General features: G+C 42.1%; 1 protein-coding gene across 3 annotated transcripts; it reads right to left on the bottom strand.

Annotated features, from left to right (window-relative positions):
* Nucleotides 1–740: 740 nt before the first annotated feature.
* arhgef6 (Rac/Cdc42 guanine nucleotide exchange factor (GEF) 6) lies at nt 741–22,804 on the bottom strand. 3 transcript variants are annotated; one of them, XM_035161131.2, is made up of 22 exons: nt 22,490–22,804; nt 21,368–21,451; nt 19,414–19,498; nt 16,816–16,937; nt 16,031–16,235; nt 15,490–15,542; nt 14,908–15,002; nt 14,560–14,655; nt 13,862–13,984; nt 12,298–12,436; nt 11,927–11,986; nt 10,529–10,675; nt 9,164–9,250; nt 8,805–8,886; nt 7,954–8,069; nt 7,530–7,709; nt 6,464–6,484; nt 4,821–4,917; nt 4,325–4,411; nt 3,990–4,089; nt 3,619–3,673; nt 741–3,395 (listed from the first exon to the last, which is right to left on the bottom strand). In XM_035161131.2, the coding sequence occupies exons 1-22, from the start codon at nt 22,652–22,654 to the stop codon at nt 3,267–3,269; spliced, it is 2,328 nt and encodes a 775-aa protein (XP_035017022.1). In that variant the 5' UTR covers nt 22,655–22,804; the 3' UTR covers nt 741–3,266. The 3 variants fall into 3 exon arrangements, with proteins under 3 accessions (XP_035017022.1, XP_035017026.1, XP_035017023.1); XM_035161135.2 differs by lacking the exon at nt 22,490–22,804 and adding an exon at nt 21,572–21,619; XM_035161132.2 differs by lacking the exon at nt 6,464–6,484.
* Nucleotide 22,805: the final 1 nt, after the last annotated feature.

Genomic DNA, 22,805 nt, shown 5'->3' with positions numbered 1-22,805 from the left:
TTATCCTCTGCTGGAACAGTATGATTCCTCCACAGCGATAAAATGACTGACACAAATGATCATAGATTAAAGATTCACTGTGATGTATCACACGATTACCTTATGTGACATCTGCCATTCAATTTTTATACAGTGGAAAATTTGATTTAGACCCATGGCTGCCTAAAAGACAGGAAATGATTCTCAGTATTCCGGATTCCGAGTAAAGGAAGGGGCTGAAACATTAAAAATTACAAATCATATCAGTTTATATTTAACTGCTGGCTCCACCTTATCCTCCAGGTATGAGTTAGAAGCAACTTTAACCTGCTTGATGACTATTAGGCTTTAAAAATACTGGGTGAGTATTATAAAAGAAGGTTCTACCTCCCTCCCACCCATCAAAAGTAAAATGCAGTGCAGTGCAAGTTTGAAGTCAGCACCTGAGACATCATGAAAAAACCCGGCAGTGTGTCGGATGAGTAGCAGAGAATGGAAAATGTGATTATCTATGGAGGTGCGTTAAGATGCAGAGGCGACGCTCTCTCACAGGATGTCATCTATTCTAGTCACTCATTTCCATCCTGTGAAGAGTTTCCTGCAGTCGAATCTGAACAACCTACAAATTCCTGAAGCGCAAAAGTGCTGAATGCTGTGTGGAAAAGGACGAACCAGACGGGATTTCCAAGTCAAACGTGAACTCGCGTAGTTTCAATGTTTGGCCTTTTCCATTTTGTGACATTGACGTTAAGCTCCACATGTTATATTAAACTTTTAATAAAAGGATGACCATACCAAACATAAAGTAACAGAGTGTCTAGAAAAAAAAGAAGCAATAACAATACTTTGCAACAACAATAATTGCATAGAACAACTTTTCAAAAACATTACACACAGTGGTCTGGAGATGTGATTTCAAACAAGATAAAAAACGGAGTTCAGCCCCTTCCCACTAGTAAGTGCTCAATGAGGCTTTGGGGAATTGAAAACTACAGTATGTTAGACTCAATGAAAACAATTCAAAATACAGAATGAGCAACAATGTTAATCTCAACAGCAAAGATATGATGAGACCGTCACACATCTGTGCAGGCAGCAGAGTCTGTGTAGCGCCGAGGAGAATCTGCATGTTGGAATAGGAACAGCGGTTTAAATCGGTCCCTTCAGCTGTGTAAGAACCGACCTTGCTTTCGTGCCCGTGAGCAAGACAGCGACTCTGCTAGAGATGTACCAGTGCTGCCTTGTACCCTACACGGTGCCCTGACCTCCCTGTAAAGAGGTGCATGCAAAAACAGCGATTCCCAACATGGATTGTACAGTATAACAATATTATAACATTTTATATGACTTGTAATGAAAACTGGGACCTGGTCAGCGATCTTTAAACAATCAACACCAACCAAGAGGACTTGATTAAATAAAGGCAAATTGAACGTAATAAACAAGCTAACTGAGCCACATTCTGTGGTCCTATTTTTTTGGTTAATAAACTGGGTTAATTCATTCATTATTGCAATTTCTCCAAATCTGGTCCATGGCGCTGGGACTGACCCAGAGGTCAAATCAGTAAAGCAGTCACTTATTGCATTTCAATAGCATCCACTGCTGCTCTGCAGCGCTGCAAGAATAGATAACAGTGTTGACAGTGCTCAACCGCATGAGGAAATGTACCGCCGAGAGTCCCCACTGAGAGGCTGCATCTTAAATCACATGCTGAGCCCCGTTCATATTTCAGACCCCATATACGCCCATTGAGTTTGAGCCATTCTCATTCAAATATTACAATGATCCATCTCTGACACTTTCAATATAAATCATGCATTTAGTCCCAGTCTGGTGTTAAACTCGGTTATAAGTTTAACGACCCCTTTGGGAGGCACTTAGACAGTTCAGCTCTACTCTACACCATCAAATGAATCTCACTGGGTTTATTTCCTCAGTCTGTCTCTGTCAGTTCTGTATGAGACTGAACAAAAAACCTTTGAATTGTCCAGCAGACTCATTCATTAACATGTTTCCTCTTTTGTAATGAAAAACCCCCGTCCTCTTTTCCCTTGGCCAAAACAAGGACATATGTTCTGCCTTTATCCATCAGTTTGGTTTGATTAAAAAACAAAAATCCAAACAGATGTAAAAGGCAGCAAAACTATATCAACAAGGCTAACACCACAATTTAATGCTTGGGTGAGCAATAAATAAAGAATACTTTTTAAAAATCCAAAATAAAGCCAGGCTATGCCAATGAGTAAAATGATTGAATATATTTTAGTAAGAAGAGTAGGGGAGACATCAAAGTCATTATTTGCTCTTGTATAATAAATGATAGTTAAGCCTTTACTATTTTACTGCAGCTGCATCCCTGATAGCTTTGGACTAAATATCTGAAAATCTTGTCACATTTCTGATGCAGGATTCTGCAGAAACACTGTACATTCATGCAGTTTGTAAATCAACAGTCATGGGCAACAACTGAATTTAAGACGATGAGCTGAACCTGGTTGATTTGTTTGAAACGGCCACAACAACCGGCAGGAAATTTGTAATGTGAATGACTGAAATGTTACAGAAACGCCAATTACACACACTCATGAAAGGTCAATCGATTTCCCCACGGTCGGTCCTTGTGACAAATAAAAATACAAAGACAAAAAAACATCAAGATGCGAACAGAAGAAAAAAGTCCCCTAGGTAACTGAAGTGCATGCAAGAGAAAACCTATTGGACTTGATGGCTTAGAACTCTACTGCCAACTGAAGCAAGAGAAGCAGCAGAGAACTTGTTTTGTCCTCGTCCAAAATTGTTCTATTTGCTGGGGCAGGTTCACAGTGCCAGTAGCCGAGAGGAGGTATGTTTGTAACATCCCATTTTACCAGTCTTGGTTTAGCTGATCTGCTTCGGGAGGAAGCGGACTTGTATCTCTCATCCAGTGGGTCTGGATGAGGAAGACGGATTTCACCATGACGTCAAATTAAGCCAAGAGTCTCCAAGAGTCATCGTCAGAGAGGGAGTCCAACTCTGCTGTGGTGTGATTGAAATACGGAGACGCAACATAGACAGATACACAAATATACACGCACACCTTCCTGTCCCTCTGCAAGCATGCTCACACACAGTAAAAGGTACCCACAGACCCACACACACACACACACACACACACACACACACACACACACACACACACACACACACACACACACACACACACACACACACACACACACACACACACACACACACACACACACACACACACACACACACGAATGAGGATGATCAGAGGGATGCGTTCAGTGGCCGCCGTCATCCCAAGTACAATCATTCTTCTGGCCAGTTTTAGCCAGTTTTCGGACAACTCGCTCCAGCTCCTTGCGAGACTTCTGCTCCTCCTCCAGAAACTGCTTCATCCACTTATTCTCCTGTAAAAACATTGGGACAGTGACAATATTTAACAAACTGCGAAACCGTTCCTCGTTGCAAGAAACCCAGATGCGCAGGCCGAGTTTAGCATTTAAAAAGCAGCATATGAACATCTAATTAACAGTTTATAAGACACTATACGGAATTTACATCTCAAAACAGGAGAAGAAGTGAAAATATACTGAAGTAAAAGGAAAGTTGGGATCATTAGTTAAAACTCACCTTTTTCAGTTCATGAACCTCGTCCTTTAAAGCATACACGGCATCAACCAGGCTCCTGAAAACAAACAAAACGACGATGAGGGTTGAAGGACAATATCGATATTTATTTTTAGCTGCTCAATAAATAAAGCAGGTAGCAATGTCATTATATGGCAACACATTTGAACATGAAGGTCACACTGGCTTCTGAGCCGAGGTCAGTCTGAGTAAAGATCCAGGCCCCCACGACCAAAATTGGATCAATATCATATTCCTGAATCTAATTACAGAGATAATTAGGATCCAAATTCAAACAAGGACAAATCCGTTTTTGTCGCTGTTGGTACAACAACTAAATGACAGCCTATTTTTCAAAGTTATAATATGTTTACTTTTCCTCAATGACTGTCTGCCCGTTGCTCTTCATCTCCTCCACAATGATCTTCTCTTCCTCTGGTAGGAGCACCTGAGGGATGCACTCTTTCCGCACCGCTGCATATAAACACACAGACAAATCAAGAGGAAACGTTGATACACGGCTATATTTGTTGCAATGGACGTGCTGTCTAAGAAGGCATTACAGAAATAATTTGTCACACACACACACACACACACACACACACACACACACACACACACACACACACACACACACACACACACACACACACACACACACACACACACACACACACACACACACACACACACACACACACACACACACCTGTGGTGGTCTGGTGCAGGCTCGCTCCTGTGCAATACGCCTCAATCACCCTCAAGATCTGAGCATCCTCCTCCAGAGCGGCCGTGCCTGACAAAAGCAGATTACGAATCATAAATACAAACAAACAGACACCAATGAAAACATAATGTCCTTGGCGGAGGTAATACAAATTTCCCACATTGCATTGGTGCAGTAAATTCCCTGGGAATCTGTTGAAAATGTCAGGAAGTGCAAGAGAATGTTAAAGAAAGTGAAAAACAATCATAGATGTGGAAATCCATTCAGTTTCTTTTGTGTTATCTGGTTGACAAACGAACCAACCAAACATTGGACAGGGGGAAAAAATATGAAGTTCTTAATGGAGGTAAATACCATAATAGCGTTAAAACCACACAAAGAACTAAAAATGTAGGTATTTATAAGGTAATATAAGACAGTATTAGGCTGTTTCTCATGTTTGCCATAAACCTTCATATAATTAAGATAAAACTCCTACTTTTCCTGATTTGAACCTCGTCATCTGAGGGCTTCCGCTCCTTCTTCCTGTTGCCTGGCAGGAACTTCTTCATGGGTCGCGGGCTCTTGCTGGAGTCCTGGAGTAGTGAAACAATTTAGTCTTAAAACAAACACACACACACGTACTCACTCACGCACTCACGTACGCACGACACACACACACACACACACACACACACACACACACACACACACACACACACACACACACACACACACACACACACACACACACACACACACACACACACACACACACACACACACACACACCTGTAAAGCCAAGACTTCAAACCAAACAGAATGCAAGCTCACAGGGACGCGCATCCCTTATGAACAGACAACATCAAGGAACAAAATACCATCAACGAACAAGGCAGCAAGCATGTGGTGGTGACTGTGACCGAAGCACCCATCTAATCCATCTGTGCTGATATGAATCCTTCCTGACAAAAAGCAGAAGCATGAAGAAAAACCTAATTCCTCTTTATTCATGTCAAATAACATTTGCTTTCAAAGCCAGGAAAGGAAGTAAAGATGTTCTTCATTATTGTGACACTACTACTACATATTTTTCAGGCAACAGCCGCCTGTTTGTGACGATTTCCTCCCATGAGAACATTAAAGATGAGGTGAATAGTCAAACAAACTGCTGATGTGCTAATGCTGATTTGAAAGTGTGGTGCCAACTTGTGACTTAACTTATTCCAGTCATATTCTTATTAAACTTTACATTATGTAATTTGTTCCATGAAAAGGAGAAGCTAAGACGAGCACGTAACAGAGAAATTCATGGTGCATCCTGACACGCAACCACAGATCAGGAGGAATAACTGACTGAATCATGTCTTTAGAGCCTGTGAAGCTGAGGGATTCCTGTTAATTCAGCTGAACAGCGGATCTTTCCATATTAGGCTTGGTTTTCTGAGGACTGTGCCACAGTGTTTGGGCCAGTGGAGCAGGGTGGTGTGTCAGTGTCACGCCAACACCATTCTGGAGCAATGATTGGTTAGTCATCTACCTGCTTGGAATAGATGAGTAGTAAGGAGCACATGGAGATGAATTACTTAATTTGATTTGGGAGCCGCAGAAATTCACATGCTAACATAAATGCGGAGTTTGGAGTTTTGTTTAAAGCCACCGGGCGAATGATGGATTTATACATTAGTGCAATGTCTGATAAAACTGTAGACCATTATGGAAAGGAAAACAAAGTTTTGTTAGAAACAGGAAACTACACCTTTCACAGCATTTTCAGGCTCCTCAGTATTCAAATGGGATTCGTTTGCATATAACATTCAGGGCTGAATGACATTTGACTGTACTTTGCACTCTGTACCCACATTTCCAAAAATAGTATCCGAGAAGGAATTACTACACAGTGTTTTTTGGTGAGTCGTTCTTTGAGAGAGAGAGAGAGAGAGAGAGAGAGAGAGAGAGAGAGAGAGAGAGAGAGAGAGAGAGAGAGAGAGAGAGAGACGCAGAGCCACAGAAAACAGGAAACCAACAAGATGACAATGAGGGAGGAGTGAAGCAAACAGAGCGATCGCATACCGGCTCAACACTGGGGATAACACACGCACACACGCACACACAGAGAAACAGAGAGTGTTCTAACCTTACCTTCATGATATAAGACATCCTCTACAGAAGGCAAGATGGAGAAAGAGAGAAAAAGAGGAAATGTGCATGAAAAATACGATGAGAGACAGATGTGATAGAGAGTTGGTAGTGAGCATTTTTACACCCCCTCTGCAGTTCACCTACGGTTTGTCTATGCAGCATAGGGTAATAACTATGTGTTTAAAAAATAGCATAAAAAAATAGCAGCAAGAAGGTCATGCATTCAGAGGACTATGCATGCTATCTCTGCAGAGCAGAGAAAAAGACCCAGCGAGCCGTAAACCTGTTTTATTCTCAAGGTGGGAGAAGAGGAATATGTGTATATAGTTTTAAAGATGTACAGACACCGAAATATACTGTGTATCTAACGTGTCACAAAACTGTGGGAGTTCTTCACAACCGAGTGCTGACTAAGAAGTAAAGCTTCTGCTTCCCGCATGCGCTTCAGAGTGACCTTCAACAAACATGAGAAGTTAGTAACTCGTGGTTCCCTCAGTGCCAGTCAGACGCGGTGATCATTCTGCTGTTACTGGAATACAAAAAATTGACCCGTAAAAGGACTCTGACTCTATCTACTGCTCAACAATAATAACAACAATGTTTGCTGCGCCTTTCCAGTCACTGTGTACTTTATCTAACTGGCTCACAAATTCTTCAGAAAACTAATTTAAATGTGGGTTTTCCTGTTTGCATCACAGCAGTACACGGTTTTAAGAGCCTGTGACCACACAGTTCAGGGTACACGAACTGAACCACTAATGCTATTCTCATCTACCTGGAGCACTTGTATCTTTTACTTCTGAGCAGGTGCCATATCAGTCATTTTAATGGATTAAAGGCCTGTGTGTGTGTGTGTGGGGGGGAATTTAACTTGTGTGTTTGGTGAAGATCTTTGTGTAAAACAGACTTCCTGGGTCTGAATCCAAATAGAGATAGAAAAGAGGACAGAGGGGGACGTGGGTGAGGAGACTTCTTTCGGCTGCAGTAACAGTTCACTGCAAGACTGCTTACCGTAGATGCACATCCAGCAAGTGTGGTTTTGTTTGTGCAGCTTTCTAACTCCTACCTCTTTGTAGCCCAGTGCAGCGGAGGGTTTGAGGGGGGGCGCGGGGCGAAGGCAGCTGAGCGACCACGGTTTGCTGATCTTTGGTGGTTCCAGGGGGCCACGACTGATGGCGCTGAGGCTGCCCAGGTGGGACAGGTGAGTTGGGGTTCCGACCATGCTCAGTGGCTTTCCCTCTACAGTCTATGTGGAAAGAAGAGAAGCGGTTGTGTGACAATCGAAAATGATGACTGTACAATGAAAGTGTGAAAGTAATGTTCATCATGTCAGGGCGAGAAAATACTCAATGGTTCACACCTTATCAGTGTAGGGTTCAGTTTCAGTACGGTTTTGACTCAATGCTGTTTATGTGTGTGTTTGTGTGTTTGTGTGTTTGTGTGCTTGTGTGTTTGTGTGCTTGTGTATGTTTATGTGTGTGCGTTCTAACCTTTGCAATGGTGCCTGCAGGGCTGCCACCTTTGGTGAAGGGCTGAAGGTGCTCCAGCCACTCCTGCAACTCCTGGGGACTACTGCAGAGCACTGTCATTCGATCAATCATGCTTCCTGCAATACACACACACAAACCCACGCACAAACACAAATAGACAGACTTCAGTGGAAGTCACCAAAAGCTGACTAGAAACAACATTTACAAAACCCACATTACGCAGGTGGCATTTAGAGATCGAAGGAGTCAGCAACTCCAGACATTTTCCGGAAGTGAGCCGAGGTGAGAATACAGCAGGATTGTGCCCGGATAACTCACAGCGAGCATTTGGGTGTGTTGATTTAAATAGCTCAGGTAAAGACAAAGGGGTGTAGAATTTGTGTAGAATATGCAGCTGAGGCTGTCAACTTGTAAAGTCAACGAGATTTAGGAACTTTTGGTGATAAGAACAGATGCCGATGCAAACAAATGCACATGATTTCCGCTGTGAAATTTATACTTAATTTTCCTCTTCCAGCATACTCTACTCAGGCTGCACCCCTCGCCTGAATGTTCTGGACATTTTCCTTTTGTTGTGAACGTGTGTGACCCGGAGAATCTCCTGCTGCCGCCTTCGTATGTGAAAGGCAAACTCCGGAGAAGGTGCAAACCAAATTTTCTGGACTTTTTCTGGAGTTCATGTCTGAAAATAGCTCTAGTTAGCCGAGGTTGGAGCTACAACTGTGAGCACTTGTGAGTTTTGAAGCCATATTCCCAAAGCTGTTCGAGATCCGCTCATTGTTATATATTATCATTATGCATTATTACTGTTTCCACAAATAAACTGAAGGAGAGGAGCTTCAGATGCAAACCTGTGATGTCAAAGGCAAAGTGAGCACTGTCGGCATCCTCTGCATGTCTCGTCACTGTGGTGCCCGTCAGCGGCAGCTTTCCCTGAATGGAACGAACAATGGAAGAGGAAATAAGACACCATGTCATACGCAGAAGCCACGCAGCCACGATATGTTGTTATCGACAGAAATTCATGAAATATGTAGGATTACATCCACAAAAATGCAAAATCTTACATAAACCTAGAAGTTTTGGGTTTGTTAAATAGTAAATGATGCTATTAAAAACAGCGAATGGTGAGATTCCACCAGAATCACAGATACAGTTTCTTTTGGGTTTCACCTTTCTATTGATAACGGGAACACATGCTGCAGCTCACCTGATAAATAAATCCACTCATTCGGGGACTGGCGGAGAGCATGACCAACATATTAGGAAAAAGCATTAAATAGCGCTCCTCTTTCTCCTGTAAAAGAGAAACAGAAAAAGATTTGGTTTGCAATATGAAGTATGAGTTCTTGCACACATGAATGGCAACAGTTAGTCACTGGTTAAACAACCGTTTTCTCTGACGTCCAGTTTTTGTATTGGCACTGAATGGAGGGTGGCAGCAGCTCTAAAGGTTCATCATGTTGTTCATCAAAAACCAAAGTGCGTTCCAGTTTATTTTGCACCTACTGACGCTAAAGCCATCATTATAGCTGACACTGGCATAATGTAGCTCAGGTTGGCAACTACATATGGGTTTGGCAAAGCCGTTGCTCTATATATGAATGGAAAATAAGATGAGCGGATATGAAGGTTCAGTTGTAAAACAAATATGGGGACAGGTACGGTGGTTGGAAAGTGGTTAGCAGTGATCAAAAGACAGTGAATCCAAATGAGTATGTCTCTTCCAAACATCAAATAAAAGCCGACCCCTACACAAGACACCACATAAAAAAAGAGCTGTTTTTCAGTCTGCGTGCGGCCTACACTCCTTTCTGTTTTGACACTGAACTAGTGGTAAAAGAGGTTGAATTGTGGGACTGTGGGAACTGGTAACACATTTCGATGATGATAAAAGTTTCATTTTTCTGAAAATGGAGAACCTGCTGGGATTATCACAGAAAAGGGCGAAGTGCGTTTCCCCGAAAGGTGCTTTTCACACTTCCTCTGTTTGTTTACCTGCATCAAACACCACAGTCTCACTTTAGCAGAAAACGCAGTCAATCATCTCAATTAAAAAAAAATGTAAATATGTATTGCATTTTCTTGAACTAGTGAAGGTCAATGCATCGGTCTAGATTGTAGTTTAACATCGAGGACAATTTAGACGATTTAAACTGTACTTGTTATACAGCAGTTGAGGCTTAACTGGGATAAGTAGCTCTGTTTTCACCCAAGTCCGTTTGTTTGTTTTGTTTGTTTTGTTTGATTACGCAAAAACTAATGAACGGATTTCCACAAAACTTGGTTGGCGGATGGCACGTGGGCCAAGAAAGAATCCATTACATTTTGGGGCGATTCAAGACAAAAGAGTGGATCAAAGATTTTTTGTGTGCGAGATAGGGTGTTTTTTTCACATTTTCACCAATTTTCCATGGAATAATTCATGGATCTGTATAATTTTTAGACTAAAAGGCACCCTTGGGACTCTTATCTACACATTTGCCTTATACAGCCAACTCGAACAATTCGAATGAAAACTGATGTTAGTTCTGGTTGTATCCGGGCGGCATTAAACCCAACACAGCTCTCTCACCTCACTGGACCCATTTTTCACATGGACCTGGGACATGTAGACTACGTGGCCCAGGCTCTTCATGGCGTCTCCCTCCCAGCCCCGCACAGGCTCTGACAAGATCTGGAGCTCCAGGTTCTTGCGCTTCCGCAGCTCCTGGCACTGCGTCTAAACACCAACACACACAATCATATATATCAGTCTATGAAGATGACAAATGATTTAAACATTCACTGAAACTGTCGAATGCACAGGGCTGCTTTGGGGATGTATTTGCAGTGTAAATTTACAGATTACTGGAATTAGGGAGTTTAAAGTCTAAAGCCCATGTTGACACCCACTCTCAAAAATGAGATGCTTCCTTTTTGGTAGATGTCATTAAAACATTTAACCGACCTGTTGTTGAACAATGTAGTTTCTTTCCTTTTAGGAATACTGACTTATGAGCAGCTTTCGAAAAAATCAATGTCCATGTGTTTCTTTTAAATTCATTGTCACAGGTATGAGGAGAAAGCTGCAGCTTCAAGTAGTACACTTTCAGGTGTTTGGCAGGGGTTCTCCCTCGTCAAGCAGAAGAAATGATAATGCAACATCATCCATTTTCCACTGTGCAGTATACAAAAAGAGGTTCTGCAGACAGGGTACTGCAGAGGGAACTAGAATGTCTCAGAGCCTGCCCACCCAACCACCCAACCACACATGCAAACCATGCAAACCACACACACACACACACACACACACACACACACACACACACACACACACACACACACACACACACACACACACACACACACACACACACACACACACACACACACACACACACACACACACACACACACACACACACACACACCCCAATTGTCAGCATTGTGCAATTCCTACCCCGCCCCCTCCCAATTTTCCTGTGCAGCACTGCGGAAGAAACATGTGTGAGTCAACTCATCTGGTCTTACCCATAACTCAAATCTCTACAAGGGAAACTGTGTGTCAGAATCAAGGTTCTCTCAGGTACAATGCGGGTTGCCCTTCTTTTTTTCTAATCCAACTCTTTAGCATTTCCGTTCACACCCGCTGCAAGAACAAGATTATCACCCAAAAGTCTCAGGCACTTCCATTACACTCCTGCCATGCAGCGCTGTGAGGTGCTATGTTACATTCCACTGTCAATCATTTGTGGCATCACTGACAATGAAGGGGACATAATAAAATTGTCAATAAAAGAAAAAGAAACACACAGGACATAACTGAATTCTTTAGTGGGATCATTATTACTTCTGATGATACAAAGCATTCAGGAGAATAGCATAAATTTACCATGCAGATGTATTTCAGCCTCATTTTAACCTTAACAATTTTAAGATCAAGTTTAAACCTGGTTTAAGCATGAAGAGCTCTCTGGATTACCAGACTTACCACGAGGCTCCTGAATACTGCCGTTGCCTTTACGATGTCGGTGTAGTCTGGGTGGGCTTCCTGTGATGGAAACAAGCAACACATCAAATCAAACGCAGCAGCTTGGACCAGCGCTTCATATTAAAGCAATTGTGGTATAGAAAAGAAAGATGGAGACAGGAGGAGAAAGACTCGTTCATTTTTACTTCCCCATTAATATACGTTGTCAGGTTTAAGCATTCATTTAGTTATTGGAGGTAAATCAAGTCAATGGAATTTGAATGAGTGGTTAAATATGGGAACACTTTTCAGTATTAATTTTAATTCTTTATTTATCTATGAAGTAATATTGAATATTATTTCAGTATGTATTTAAACATGTCTTTCTGTACCTCCACGTGTCTCTCCAGCTCCTGCAGCAGGGTCGGGTACTTGTCGAGCCTCATGAAGGGCTTACTGAGGCTGGAGGTCAGGGTCAGGATCCCCGGAGCAGTTGCTCCCTGGCTCTCCATGAACTTGTCTAGTTCTTCACTGTAAAACACACACAGACACACACACGTGTAACCCTTAGTTAATGGTAACGACTGTTCTGCTGAGGATACAGAACACAGAGCACCCTGACTGTAAATTAAAGGTTCTTCATTGTGCCATCAATGCTTCAACAAAACAAAAAAAGATTGAATTGCATCACAGCTTGGATTAAAGTTAAGTACGATCTATTTCAATATCAATTTAATAATTTTACGTGTGCACATACACAACACACATATACTCCACTTATTTACTATGTATAACGCAGCAGGAGACCTTATCGAGATACACAGGGTTGAAAATAGTCAAACGATGTATATAAAAGTAGGCATACTTTTCAGTTCATGTAACTTAGAACCAGTAAAAACTGCATCTTTTTATGGCAACAGGTCAATGAACAGTGTACTGAAGTTTTTTCTGTTTAACATCACAGTTTTGATTTGATATTTTGACTGATTTCTGGAAAATAAACCACGAACTGATTTGGAAAGTGATCTCAGCGAGCACGCTAACATTCTTTGAAAGATCCAGAGCTTCAGTCATGCCGTATCCTGTAGCATCACGAACTGGCAACACTGAGTAAATGTGACAAATTCTTCAACTGCAACACAAAGGTGCTCACTGTGAAAAACAAGCTTCTCGCTTGTCTTTAACCACAACTACATGTATATACATCCTGTCAACAGTTGGCTTCTTCCTGTTTGTAATTCAACTTGCTTTGCATGTCTCAGTGTAGAAACTGACAAACCACTTCATTAAAATGTCACCGTGGTCATTCTGCTATTTCACAGAGATCTATGATCTGTGATCCATGCAGCACAGATTCCTAACAGTGTGTCCCTCTGCCTTTAGATCAGAGCATTTGAATTATAAATGGAGAGACAGAAACTTTCAGTGCACAGGGACCCGGGACAATTAACCTCCTGGTCATTAACAGATGGAAAGGCTGACACCTTCTGGCTGAAAAATTAACTACAGCTCATCAGTAGAAAACATAAGGTGGCCGACAAGTCACTCAGTAATACTCCATGTCAACAAATTACATGGAAAAGGCCAGTGGATAAACAAAGTTTCAGGGCATGCTGGGTTTTTATATCAATAGTTTAAAGAACGTTTTGCCTTTGATCCACTACAGAGTGAACATCTGTGACGCTTCTCTCTTCTAAAAACGGGTTGATCTTTTATTTTTGATTTTTTTTTAAGAAATAGCACCACAAGGGTCATTTAAGTCAAAAGCCATTTTTAAAATGCAGGACTTCCGACTGAAACTGAAACTTCAGTGAAATGTTTTAAAACTTAAATCTTTGGCAATTCTGCACTGTCCATTTCAGTTTTCCCCTCTGACATTTGTAATTCCATAGCAAGACTTCTCCACTGGCAGTGTAATGTATGGCTGTCTGTGCTGTTCAGTGTGCAGGGGCTGACCTGTGGTCCGTCAGGATGCACACAGCTGATGGGTGGCTGGAGCAGTAAGCCATGTACAGAGTCTTGATCTGACTCATCAGGTTTAAATAGCAGCCCGCCACTCGCTGCTGGCCCTCTGGGACTCTGCAAGGTCGGACAAACAGAGACAGGGTCAGAGAGGTGGAAAAAGTGAAGAATGTAAATAAGGCTGAGGAAAAGGAGAGTGACCAAGGCAAAAAGTTTGCACTGATGATACACTGAATCATTTTCATAGATTTCTTCCTGCAAAATACATTTTTACTGATGATACAAGATGGTTCTAGCATTTTTGAAAACTGTTTACTTATACATTGTGCACACTTTTCCATTTTCCAATGCAAATGATACCTTAGTTGCATTTACATATTTTCCTTCCACCCCACGGTAGATATTTGCATTCCAGTAGTTTTGCATTTTAGTTTCCCCAAAAGTGCACAAAGGAAATGAACCAGATAACATGCAAATTTATAAAATAAATTGTGCAAAGGTGGTAACTTTGATTACAATATTTCAGTAAGTTAATATTTGTACTGTAAATAAATCAATATGAGAGGTCTGGGAGGAAGGATAATACAAATAAGTATGATATGCTTTGTGTAGAAATTGAGTTATGACAGAACGTGACATAACTGATCTAAATATAAAACTTTTCATGGAGGTCCTTGCCCTGCTTGACTTACTTGGTGCAGTCCTCCAGAGACACACACAGTCCCTGCTGGAAGTTCAGGATCTCTTCCAGGTTTCCACACAAGGTGGCGCTGTCTGCATTGCTCAGCCTTAATACACACAGATGTAGTATTATTACAGACCACGATAAATGTGCTACAACTTCCACAATGAAAGAAAGTTAACATGAAAGTACAGTAGTACAGACATTTTTCTGAAAACTTCATATCATGTGCATCATTCTGGATCATCTAGTTAACAAAAGGAGATTTCCTTCGTATTTCAGACTGTCCTCTGTCTTCCTCATTTAAAATCTTTTGCACATTAGTGGATCCATCACCCTCTTAGTTATTGGCTCTTACTTATCGCTGGCTTGCAAAGGTCGGAGGTAACAACTCAGCACAGTTTGTAATTCTTTCACAAACTCTCGCTCATGTTCCAGGATGTCTTGTACCACCTGGGAAAGCAGCAGAAAACGTCTGGTTAATATTGTCAGATTCCAGGCAAAACAACGGTGTTTCCAAAATCAGATGAAACTGGTTCATGATTAGGAACATTTAGGAGTACTTCATTGTTTCTTATTTAGTTCAATTAAACAATGCGCAAACAAAAAGAGATGCAGAGGTTATACAGAGTAGATAAAAATGGAAAATATACTTATGTTAAAAATAAGAAAACACAAGAAAACTGTATAAACAGATAAGTAAATATAAAATAAAATGCATCACTTTCCACATGTCATTTTGCTTTAGTGTCTAGAAATATCACTGACTGACCAAATTATATTTTGTCAAATGCATGGTGTCCAAACGACTCCATAGTTTTTAATGTCAAGCAAACGTATATAATAACAAATTCCTTTCAGCTGTGCATAGATCTGTATGAAAAACCAACAATCAAGTTAACTGACATGAAGAACAGCACACATCAGAACTTTCACTCACCACACTGTAGTAGTTCTTAGTCAGCTGAGTTCCTTTGGGAGACACCGGCTTCTCTGTAGAGGAGATAAGAACTGATTAGTAAGAACCAACCAGATCCTCAGAAGTAAGGCATAGTAATAATCAGCAACATAATATCTATTTATTTCTATCCAGACAAAAACAACCATCTTACACATCAGTTTGACATTTTAAATATACAATTGAATTTGAAAATATATATCATTCAGAAAGGAGTTTCAGAAGAGGTCTTCAATGACAAATAAGTAAAACTCTTTTTTTAACAAAACTAACAAAACCTCAGCATTTTAATGTTATATTCTCTCCTGCACACAATCATATTCTTAGTTAATTAATTTCAGTGTTGGAACACAAGTCAGGTCAAACACATTTTTCTTTTTCACACAGCTCCTTTCCTAGAAAGCCGGAACAATGCAACTGAACCATAATTCTTTACTGTAGCGACAATGTAACTCTTATTCTTCTAAGAAATGTTTGTAATGAAATCCACACTCAGAAATGGAGGCTGTGTGGCCGGACTCACCGCAGGGTTTGATCTCCCGGACGTAGTTACTGGGGAACCAGCCCGTCCTGCCGTTGAGTGAGCCCTCCCACCATCCTCCGTCCTCCTGCCGCGACACCAGGATCATTTCACCTTTATTGAACGACAGCTCATCCTCGTTGTTCTGTTTGAAGTTGAAGCGGGCCTTCACCATCTGCGTCCCGCCTCCGCCGTTCTCGGACATCTCCTGTTAAAGAGGCGTCAGCGTCACAAAGACAAATGTCAAGAGATAAAACAACAAAAATATCTTGTGCAGTGCAATAAAATACATACACTCACCATATTGAACTTCCACAAGTTTCTTTTAAATTAGGCTGGGGCTATGTATTAAACTTTTCATGCTTCTCTTGATATAATGATCTGTTCATTACCTCCGCCACAGTGCTTGTGTTTATAGTTATAATTTAGTAGGATTATGCAAGAACAACCGCACAGATTTCCATGAAACTTTGTGGACGATGGGACATGGGCCAAGACAGAACACATTAAATGTATATATTTAGAGGATTCATATTTATGAGCGTGTGCAATTTGCTGCAGCTTGATTGAATATTAAGGGACTGGGGGCCTTGGGGGAGGTATGCGCTCTACTGAGACATTCTAGTTGTGTAAGCGAATTAAATGTGCAGCCGTGTGGGGTAAAACATATCAAATGATTTGACAAACACAATGTAAAAAGGAAGTTAACCGAACTTGAAATGAACAGTTTCGAGCACATGAAGTGAGCAGATGACAGAAAATGTAGACACATGTAGAAGAGAGCATACCACTGATTTGGATTGTCTGCGCAGGGAGCCTTTGGATTTGGCAGAGGAGAGTGTGTGTGAAGACGTCGACTGACTAGGAGAATGGGCGCCGGACTGCGGACATGACCTCTCTGCGGCGCAGTCTATGGACAAACACACAGAGGAAACATGGAGCCTCGGTTACTTCAGTTGTGCTCATGTTTGAAATTCTCCAAGAAAACACACACGTGATCATCATCAGAGTTGACACAGGTAAACACTTGATGATAACTCATGTGAGAATGGTCCACTGCTCTGCACAACCCCCAGGACAGTGAACATGGACACACACATTTACAATGTCAGACAGAACAAACCGATTTAAATAAAACTGTCGCACCGCTCCAACACAAGCAAGCAGCTGGAAAAGGAACTCTCAAGTCTATACATTATAATATAAATATGTCTCAGTGATCGTACAGTCCAGCAAATACGTTCCTTCTGACTAATTCAAACATATATCCTACAAACCTGTCTCCTATAAGATATACAGTCTACTAGGCGATTTACATTACAGACAGCCGAAGCCTCGACAGTGTCACCACTGAGCCACTGCAGCAGTGATTTAGGTTCAGTCGCTGCCAGCTGTTCTGCAGTGAGTGCAATCTTTGAGACGCTCTGACAGGAGTAGTAATTTTCTTTCCCAGCGCTCAATTGAAAAGTGACACATGACAGCCACCCAGCCGCACACAGGCGGAAAAGCAGAAACACACTCACTGATGACTACCTCTCAAATTCCAACTGGATGCTAGCGAGGTCTACTGCGTCTTCCTACTGCAAATTACAGAAGGATTGAAAAATAATGAGCGTGCACCATTTGTCTCCTCTGATTCAGATCAAATAAGGAGCCCAACTCAGAGACTATAAAATTGACATTAGCTTAAGTGCACTTTTCCTTGGGGGCAGTAAAAACGTGCTAGGGTCGTTTAATCAGCCTGTCTTCTGGAATCTATGTCATGTATGTTTAGATGGGGAAATGGTGGAGATTCCCTACTGTTTTCCATATGCTGAGACGTCAGGTTGCATCACACTGAGGCATAACTGATATGATGAAAATAACACTTTAGCCAGCGGGATATTCCACGTGTACTGGTGGGACTCATGGATCCCACACGCCACTCCCTCCACACATACACGCACAAACAGGATCCCGAAAAGCCCTTCTGTTAGCCAAGCGCTCTTTGGCGAGCATTGTCATATTCAAAGTATTTACCCTGAACAAACATTAATACCTCGAACTGAAACTCATGAGGCTTGGAGGATCATGAGTAAAAACACAGAGGCCTCTTTTGTTTGATTATATCAAGTAACTTGTGACTAATCCACCTCAAATCAAGTTCACCTCTGAAGATGACAGAACAGCTGCTAGGCATGGCCACTGGCCAGCCCATAAAAGCGTTGCATATCAAGCAGAGACCCAGCACCGGCAGAGGCTTCTGATCCACATCTCACAAGGTGCCGTGTTTATCCCCTCCATTTATGTGCAATTGTATAGAAACATTTAACCTGTTAAATGATGGGTCAAAACAGAGAACATTCAAATTCATCAAAAATAGGAGACAATTGCAGCTGATAGCTTCTAAATTATGAGGATGTTGTGTCTTTGTTTGTTTTATATAACTCTAAACTGAACATTTGGGTTAATATGCTATTTGAAAACATCACTTCTGACTCTGAGAAAATTCAGCAACCGAGTTTCACAGTGCTCTGACATTAGACTCATAATATAATAATCAACCATGAAAATAAACATTAGCCGCTGCCCTAATCTCAGGCTCTAATCCTCACCGTCAATCAAGCACATATCTGTTTATATGCAGGAATGTCAAAAAGACAATGTTCTCAAATAGTTATAAATCTTGCAGAAGTGGCCGACTGGTCTAAAAACTCGCTGATTATACAATCAATGCTGCTGGTTCTCAGGCAACAATGAGAGGGGGACTGGTTTTACCTCTTCACTGCCCCAAAATAAGGGCTCTCGAGCCTAAACTGCTGCTGTAGCGATACTGTGCTGCAAATTATTTTATGCTGCGTCCACATTAAAGAAACACACTTGAGCAGTAGGTGTAAACGTGTGTGTATTCAGCCACACTGAGGATTTTGCATCATACTGGAGCTTAATTTCAATGTACCAAAAATAATTAGCCAACAAAGAAGGCTATCATCCATGGTGCATGAATGCTATGGATGCACATGAGTAAATATGGCACCCAGCATGATGCAAACACACACTGCCATGCCAGCTGCCCATGGGTAACACAGAAGAGCTGCACTGACAGAGTAGAAAATCTAGAAAAAATAATATGGAGGCAATAAACATCCTCTGGCCTAAAATGAAACTAAGTGTACTGTTCATTTATTATCCAAGCTTGTCCCTTGGAAAACAAGTTTGCATTAAGTGAAAGGGGAGGGGGAAATCCTCAAGAAGCATTTATCTATGATATGCAGACTTGGAATGAATTTGTTACATGCCTCATCTTCTTTCATGCATCAGGACACTGTGATGTAAAAGCTAAAAAAAAAACATATGAATATTACCCAGCCGACAGGAAATACAGAGAAAGACTGCACAGCTCTTACCTTGTGTGGCAAAGTTGACTGCCAGCAAAGTGGTCAGTACTTTGCCAAAGTTCTCGCCGGTGTATAACCACTCTGGTTCAAACCCCTGGATGGAGAAGGAACAGAGAGGATGCTTTCAGACCAAAAGAAAAAAATTTAAATCGCCAAACCATGTTTTCATAGAACCTGGAATCCATCAGATGTGGAAGAATAGAAAGTCATAATTGGAACTTTTTCTACTGATTGCAGTGATCTGAGCATTAATGCTTGGTAAGTACACACAGATGAAGAGAGAGGGGGGAGGGAGGGAGAGGCTGCAGCACAAACAATAGACAGACACATGCACACACACAAAATGAAGAGCACACAGGGATTTAAAAAAAAAAAGCATACAAGACAGAGATAAAAACGGACATGTTGCGCACGACCCATATTTTGTGACTTAGTGGTTTGTATTAAAACAGACAGTGCCACACTCATTTGTGATTCGTAAATGAGCGCGCTCTCCCAGTCTCACACTCCTCGCTCTGTCTCAGACGGCTATCCGCTTTCCTCCAGCAGATAAGGTTTCACATTTTAAATAAAACATCTTAAATATAGAGTTTGAGTGATACAGCCTTGGTCAGGAGTCGTGTATGACCTCATTCAGACTTAAAGTAAGTGTGACCAGTAAGTCTTTGATTACCATATCAAAACTCAGCATGTTTTTCCATCATGCAAAACAAACTGAGAAGGCTTTGTTAGCTCTTTGCGTAATGATTTTACACCACTGGTATTAAAAGCAGAACAGACTGGAAAAATCCATTCGCACCGATGAAACAAACTGAAGGAGTAAACGGTTCTGACGTCATCGTATTGAGCTTGATCAGAAATAACCGTTGCCAGTGTGGAGACCTTGACCGTAGTTGGGGTCATTAGTTTCAAATGAGTCGCATTACACATACATGTTACTCTGAAGTAGTGCGTTGAAAATATGAGCACATAAATAATAACACGACAGATATTCTGAGCGATAATTGCTGCTTCCTCTTTCTGCATCTCAGGGCAGAAGTGAAAATGGTATGACTGCTTTCTTTGTGTAGTCACAGGACAAGCGGGCACAACTTCGTTACGCCAAAAATAAAAGAGAGAGAGAGAAAAGTTCTTCAACCATGATCACATCACTGACCAAAGCTTGGGCAGGGCGTTTTTGCAGCGCCACATACATCCCCTGGCTGATACATTTGACAGTAGATCTCCAAAAGCCTCTGCCCACGAGCTACTGGTCGGGCCGCAAAAAAAAAGGTCTAATTATGGGCTACGACAGGGTTCATGGATAAAAGCAAAGGGGACCTCCCAGACATAAGAAGCCAGCTGGGCAGAACTACTAAACCACTTGACTTCACAGTGAGCCAGACCCGCTGACTCAATCGGCCGTTTAAAGAAACCAACTGATGTGATTCAAGACCAGAAAGAGATTATTTATAAAGCTAGGGGAGAAATTACTGTCCGGTGTGGCCAGTCTCAAGCAGGCTGGTGCAGAGTGATGAAGAAAACTCCCCAAACATCTGCAAATCATTTGACACTTTGCAACATTAGGACGTCTTTTAAGCAACACAGAGCATGAGTTAGGGGCTGAGGTTTGTTTTTTTTAACCTGCAGCAGAGATAAACAAGCGAAAAAGTATGAAAAGCAAAGGGGGGATTTATGAGGAAGTAAATACAGTTTACTAAACTGAAAGCTAAGTTAGGTCAAATTTGAGAACAGATGCTTCTCTCAGATCTGGTCAGTGTGAGTGAGTGACTGACTGAGTGACCCGGTTAACATGGCTCACTCCACATGGTCGTGTGGAAGAAAACATATGTCAGTTAAGCAGATCACAACACCAGCAGCGAGTGAGATGAAGTGTCCTCTGTGACCTGCACTAAGGAGATCACGCTCAGGGACACACAGATCACATCGTCGTGGGTTGGAAAACTTGACAGGACACTCTTACCTCCACTTTCAAGGACGAGCATCCTCTGAGAAACTCCCTGATGTTGGAAATGCAGTCGGCTTCAGTTCTCGGATCCTGGCAGTACTGAACACACACACACAAACACACACTAAATATATAAACAAATAGGAAAGGAGATAGAGATCTGACACAAGCTCTTATCTGACGATAATAAAAAAAAAAAGCTGCTGTAAATCCACTTACACACAGACAATAAATAAAACAACACTGCTGCGATGATCCAAACGTGGAGACCTGCAGTTAAAATACAATAACTGCGGGTTCTTCCTGCGTCTCCTTCGTGCACACACACACACACACACACACACAACCATTTACAGCGCAGACACGTCAAAGCTGCAACTTAGAGCAAAACATCCGCTCACTTCTCAAACTTTCAAAATAAAAGCACCCTCCCCCCATCAATGGACGCTGGGGAATGAACACGCTCGGGTTTCTTCCCACTACCTGTAATTTTTTTTAAAAAGTGTTGTGTGTCATGTGAAATAGAAAGTTCACAAACGAGGGTAAAAGATTTAACCTCGCAAGGGAGAAGTGGCTACTTCCGTGCTACTTCCGGTTTCTTGTAAGCTAGCTGCTCGCACCGGGAAGAACCGAGGAGGAAGTGACGAACCGTCTTTGCAACTGTTATTTATCCTTATTAAGTTTTGTCACCTCAATAATAAAGAATGTGTGTTTAAGATCCACTGTCAACGCGTTTGATAACTATATAAAAAGTTGGTTTAGAAAGAAAGGAGCGCTGCGGAAAGCTGCTCCGTCGCCTCGGTACGGCCTCGGTGTTTGAGTGCTCTCCCTCTGCCCGAGTGGGTCCTGTGTTTGGTGGGTGTCTCACTCCGACTCACTCGTGTCAAGAATGCGGAACATTTCACCCCCGAGCTCCGCGGGAAAGCACGTCTCGAAAGCCCGCCGAAATGCGGCAGTAGTTCGGTGCCCGGAGCGAGAACTTAACCCGAGCTGCATGACCGTCAGGCCCGCAGCAGGGAGAAGTTATGTCGGTATCACTTCCATCGAACAACCACCCCTCCCTTCCTCCTTTTTCCTCCCCAAAACAAGGGCTCAGACCCCGCTTCTTTTACAGTTCCCCTTCAACCGACAACTCACCTTGGGCGTGAAGCCAGGTACGAGCCGCTCGGTGAGCTTGCACAGGACGACCCCATCCCTCAGCGAGCTTTTCAGAAACTCCTCCGGGTCCGCTATGTTCTTTTTGGGCGAGCTGAGCACTCCCAGCGAGATCAACCACGTTACCGTCTGCTCCTCTGGATTCATGGCTCCACAGAATGATCATCGCCCGTGTGCACGCATGGCTAAACACTAAATATATATATCGAACAGCGAGAAAAGTGGCGGCCTGCTCCGTATCAATATGCAACTCACATCCGCACTTCTGCCACAAGTAAAAAAAAAAGAAAAGGGGAGG

Source organism: Hippoglossus stenolepis, chromosome 7 (assembly GCF_022539355.2).
Source record: "Hippoglossus stenolepis isolate QCI-W04-F060 chromosome 7, HSTE1.2, whole genome shotgun sequence".
In the NCBI taxonomy this organism is placed as follows: Eukaryota; Metazoa; Chordata; class Actinopteri; order Pleuronectiformes; family Pleuronectidae; genus Hippoglossus; species Hippoglossus stenolepis.
Note: the sequence above shows the minus strand (reverse complement) of the source record. Positions and strands in the feature narration are given on the sequence as shown.

Excerpts from the sequence above, each read along its gene's own strand:
- arhgef6 (XM_035161131.2), bottom strand. The coding sequence starts at position 22,654 with ATGAATCCAGAGGAGCAGACGGTAACGTGGTTGATCTCGCTGGGAGTG. Across the intron at positions 7,710-7,953 it reads CTGCAGGCACCATTGCAAAG|ACTGTAGAGGGAAAGCCACT; the intron begins GTTAGAACGCAC and ends CTTTCCACATAG. Across the intron at positions 4,412-4,820 it reads CGAGGTTCAAATCAGGAAAA|GCACGGCCGCTCTGGAGGAG; the intron begins GTAGGAGTTTTA and ends TGCTTTTGTCAG.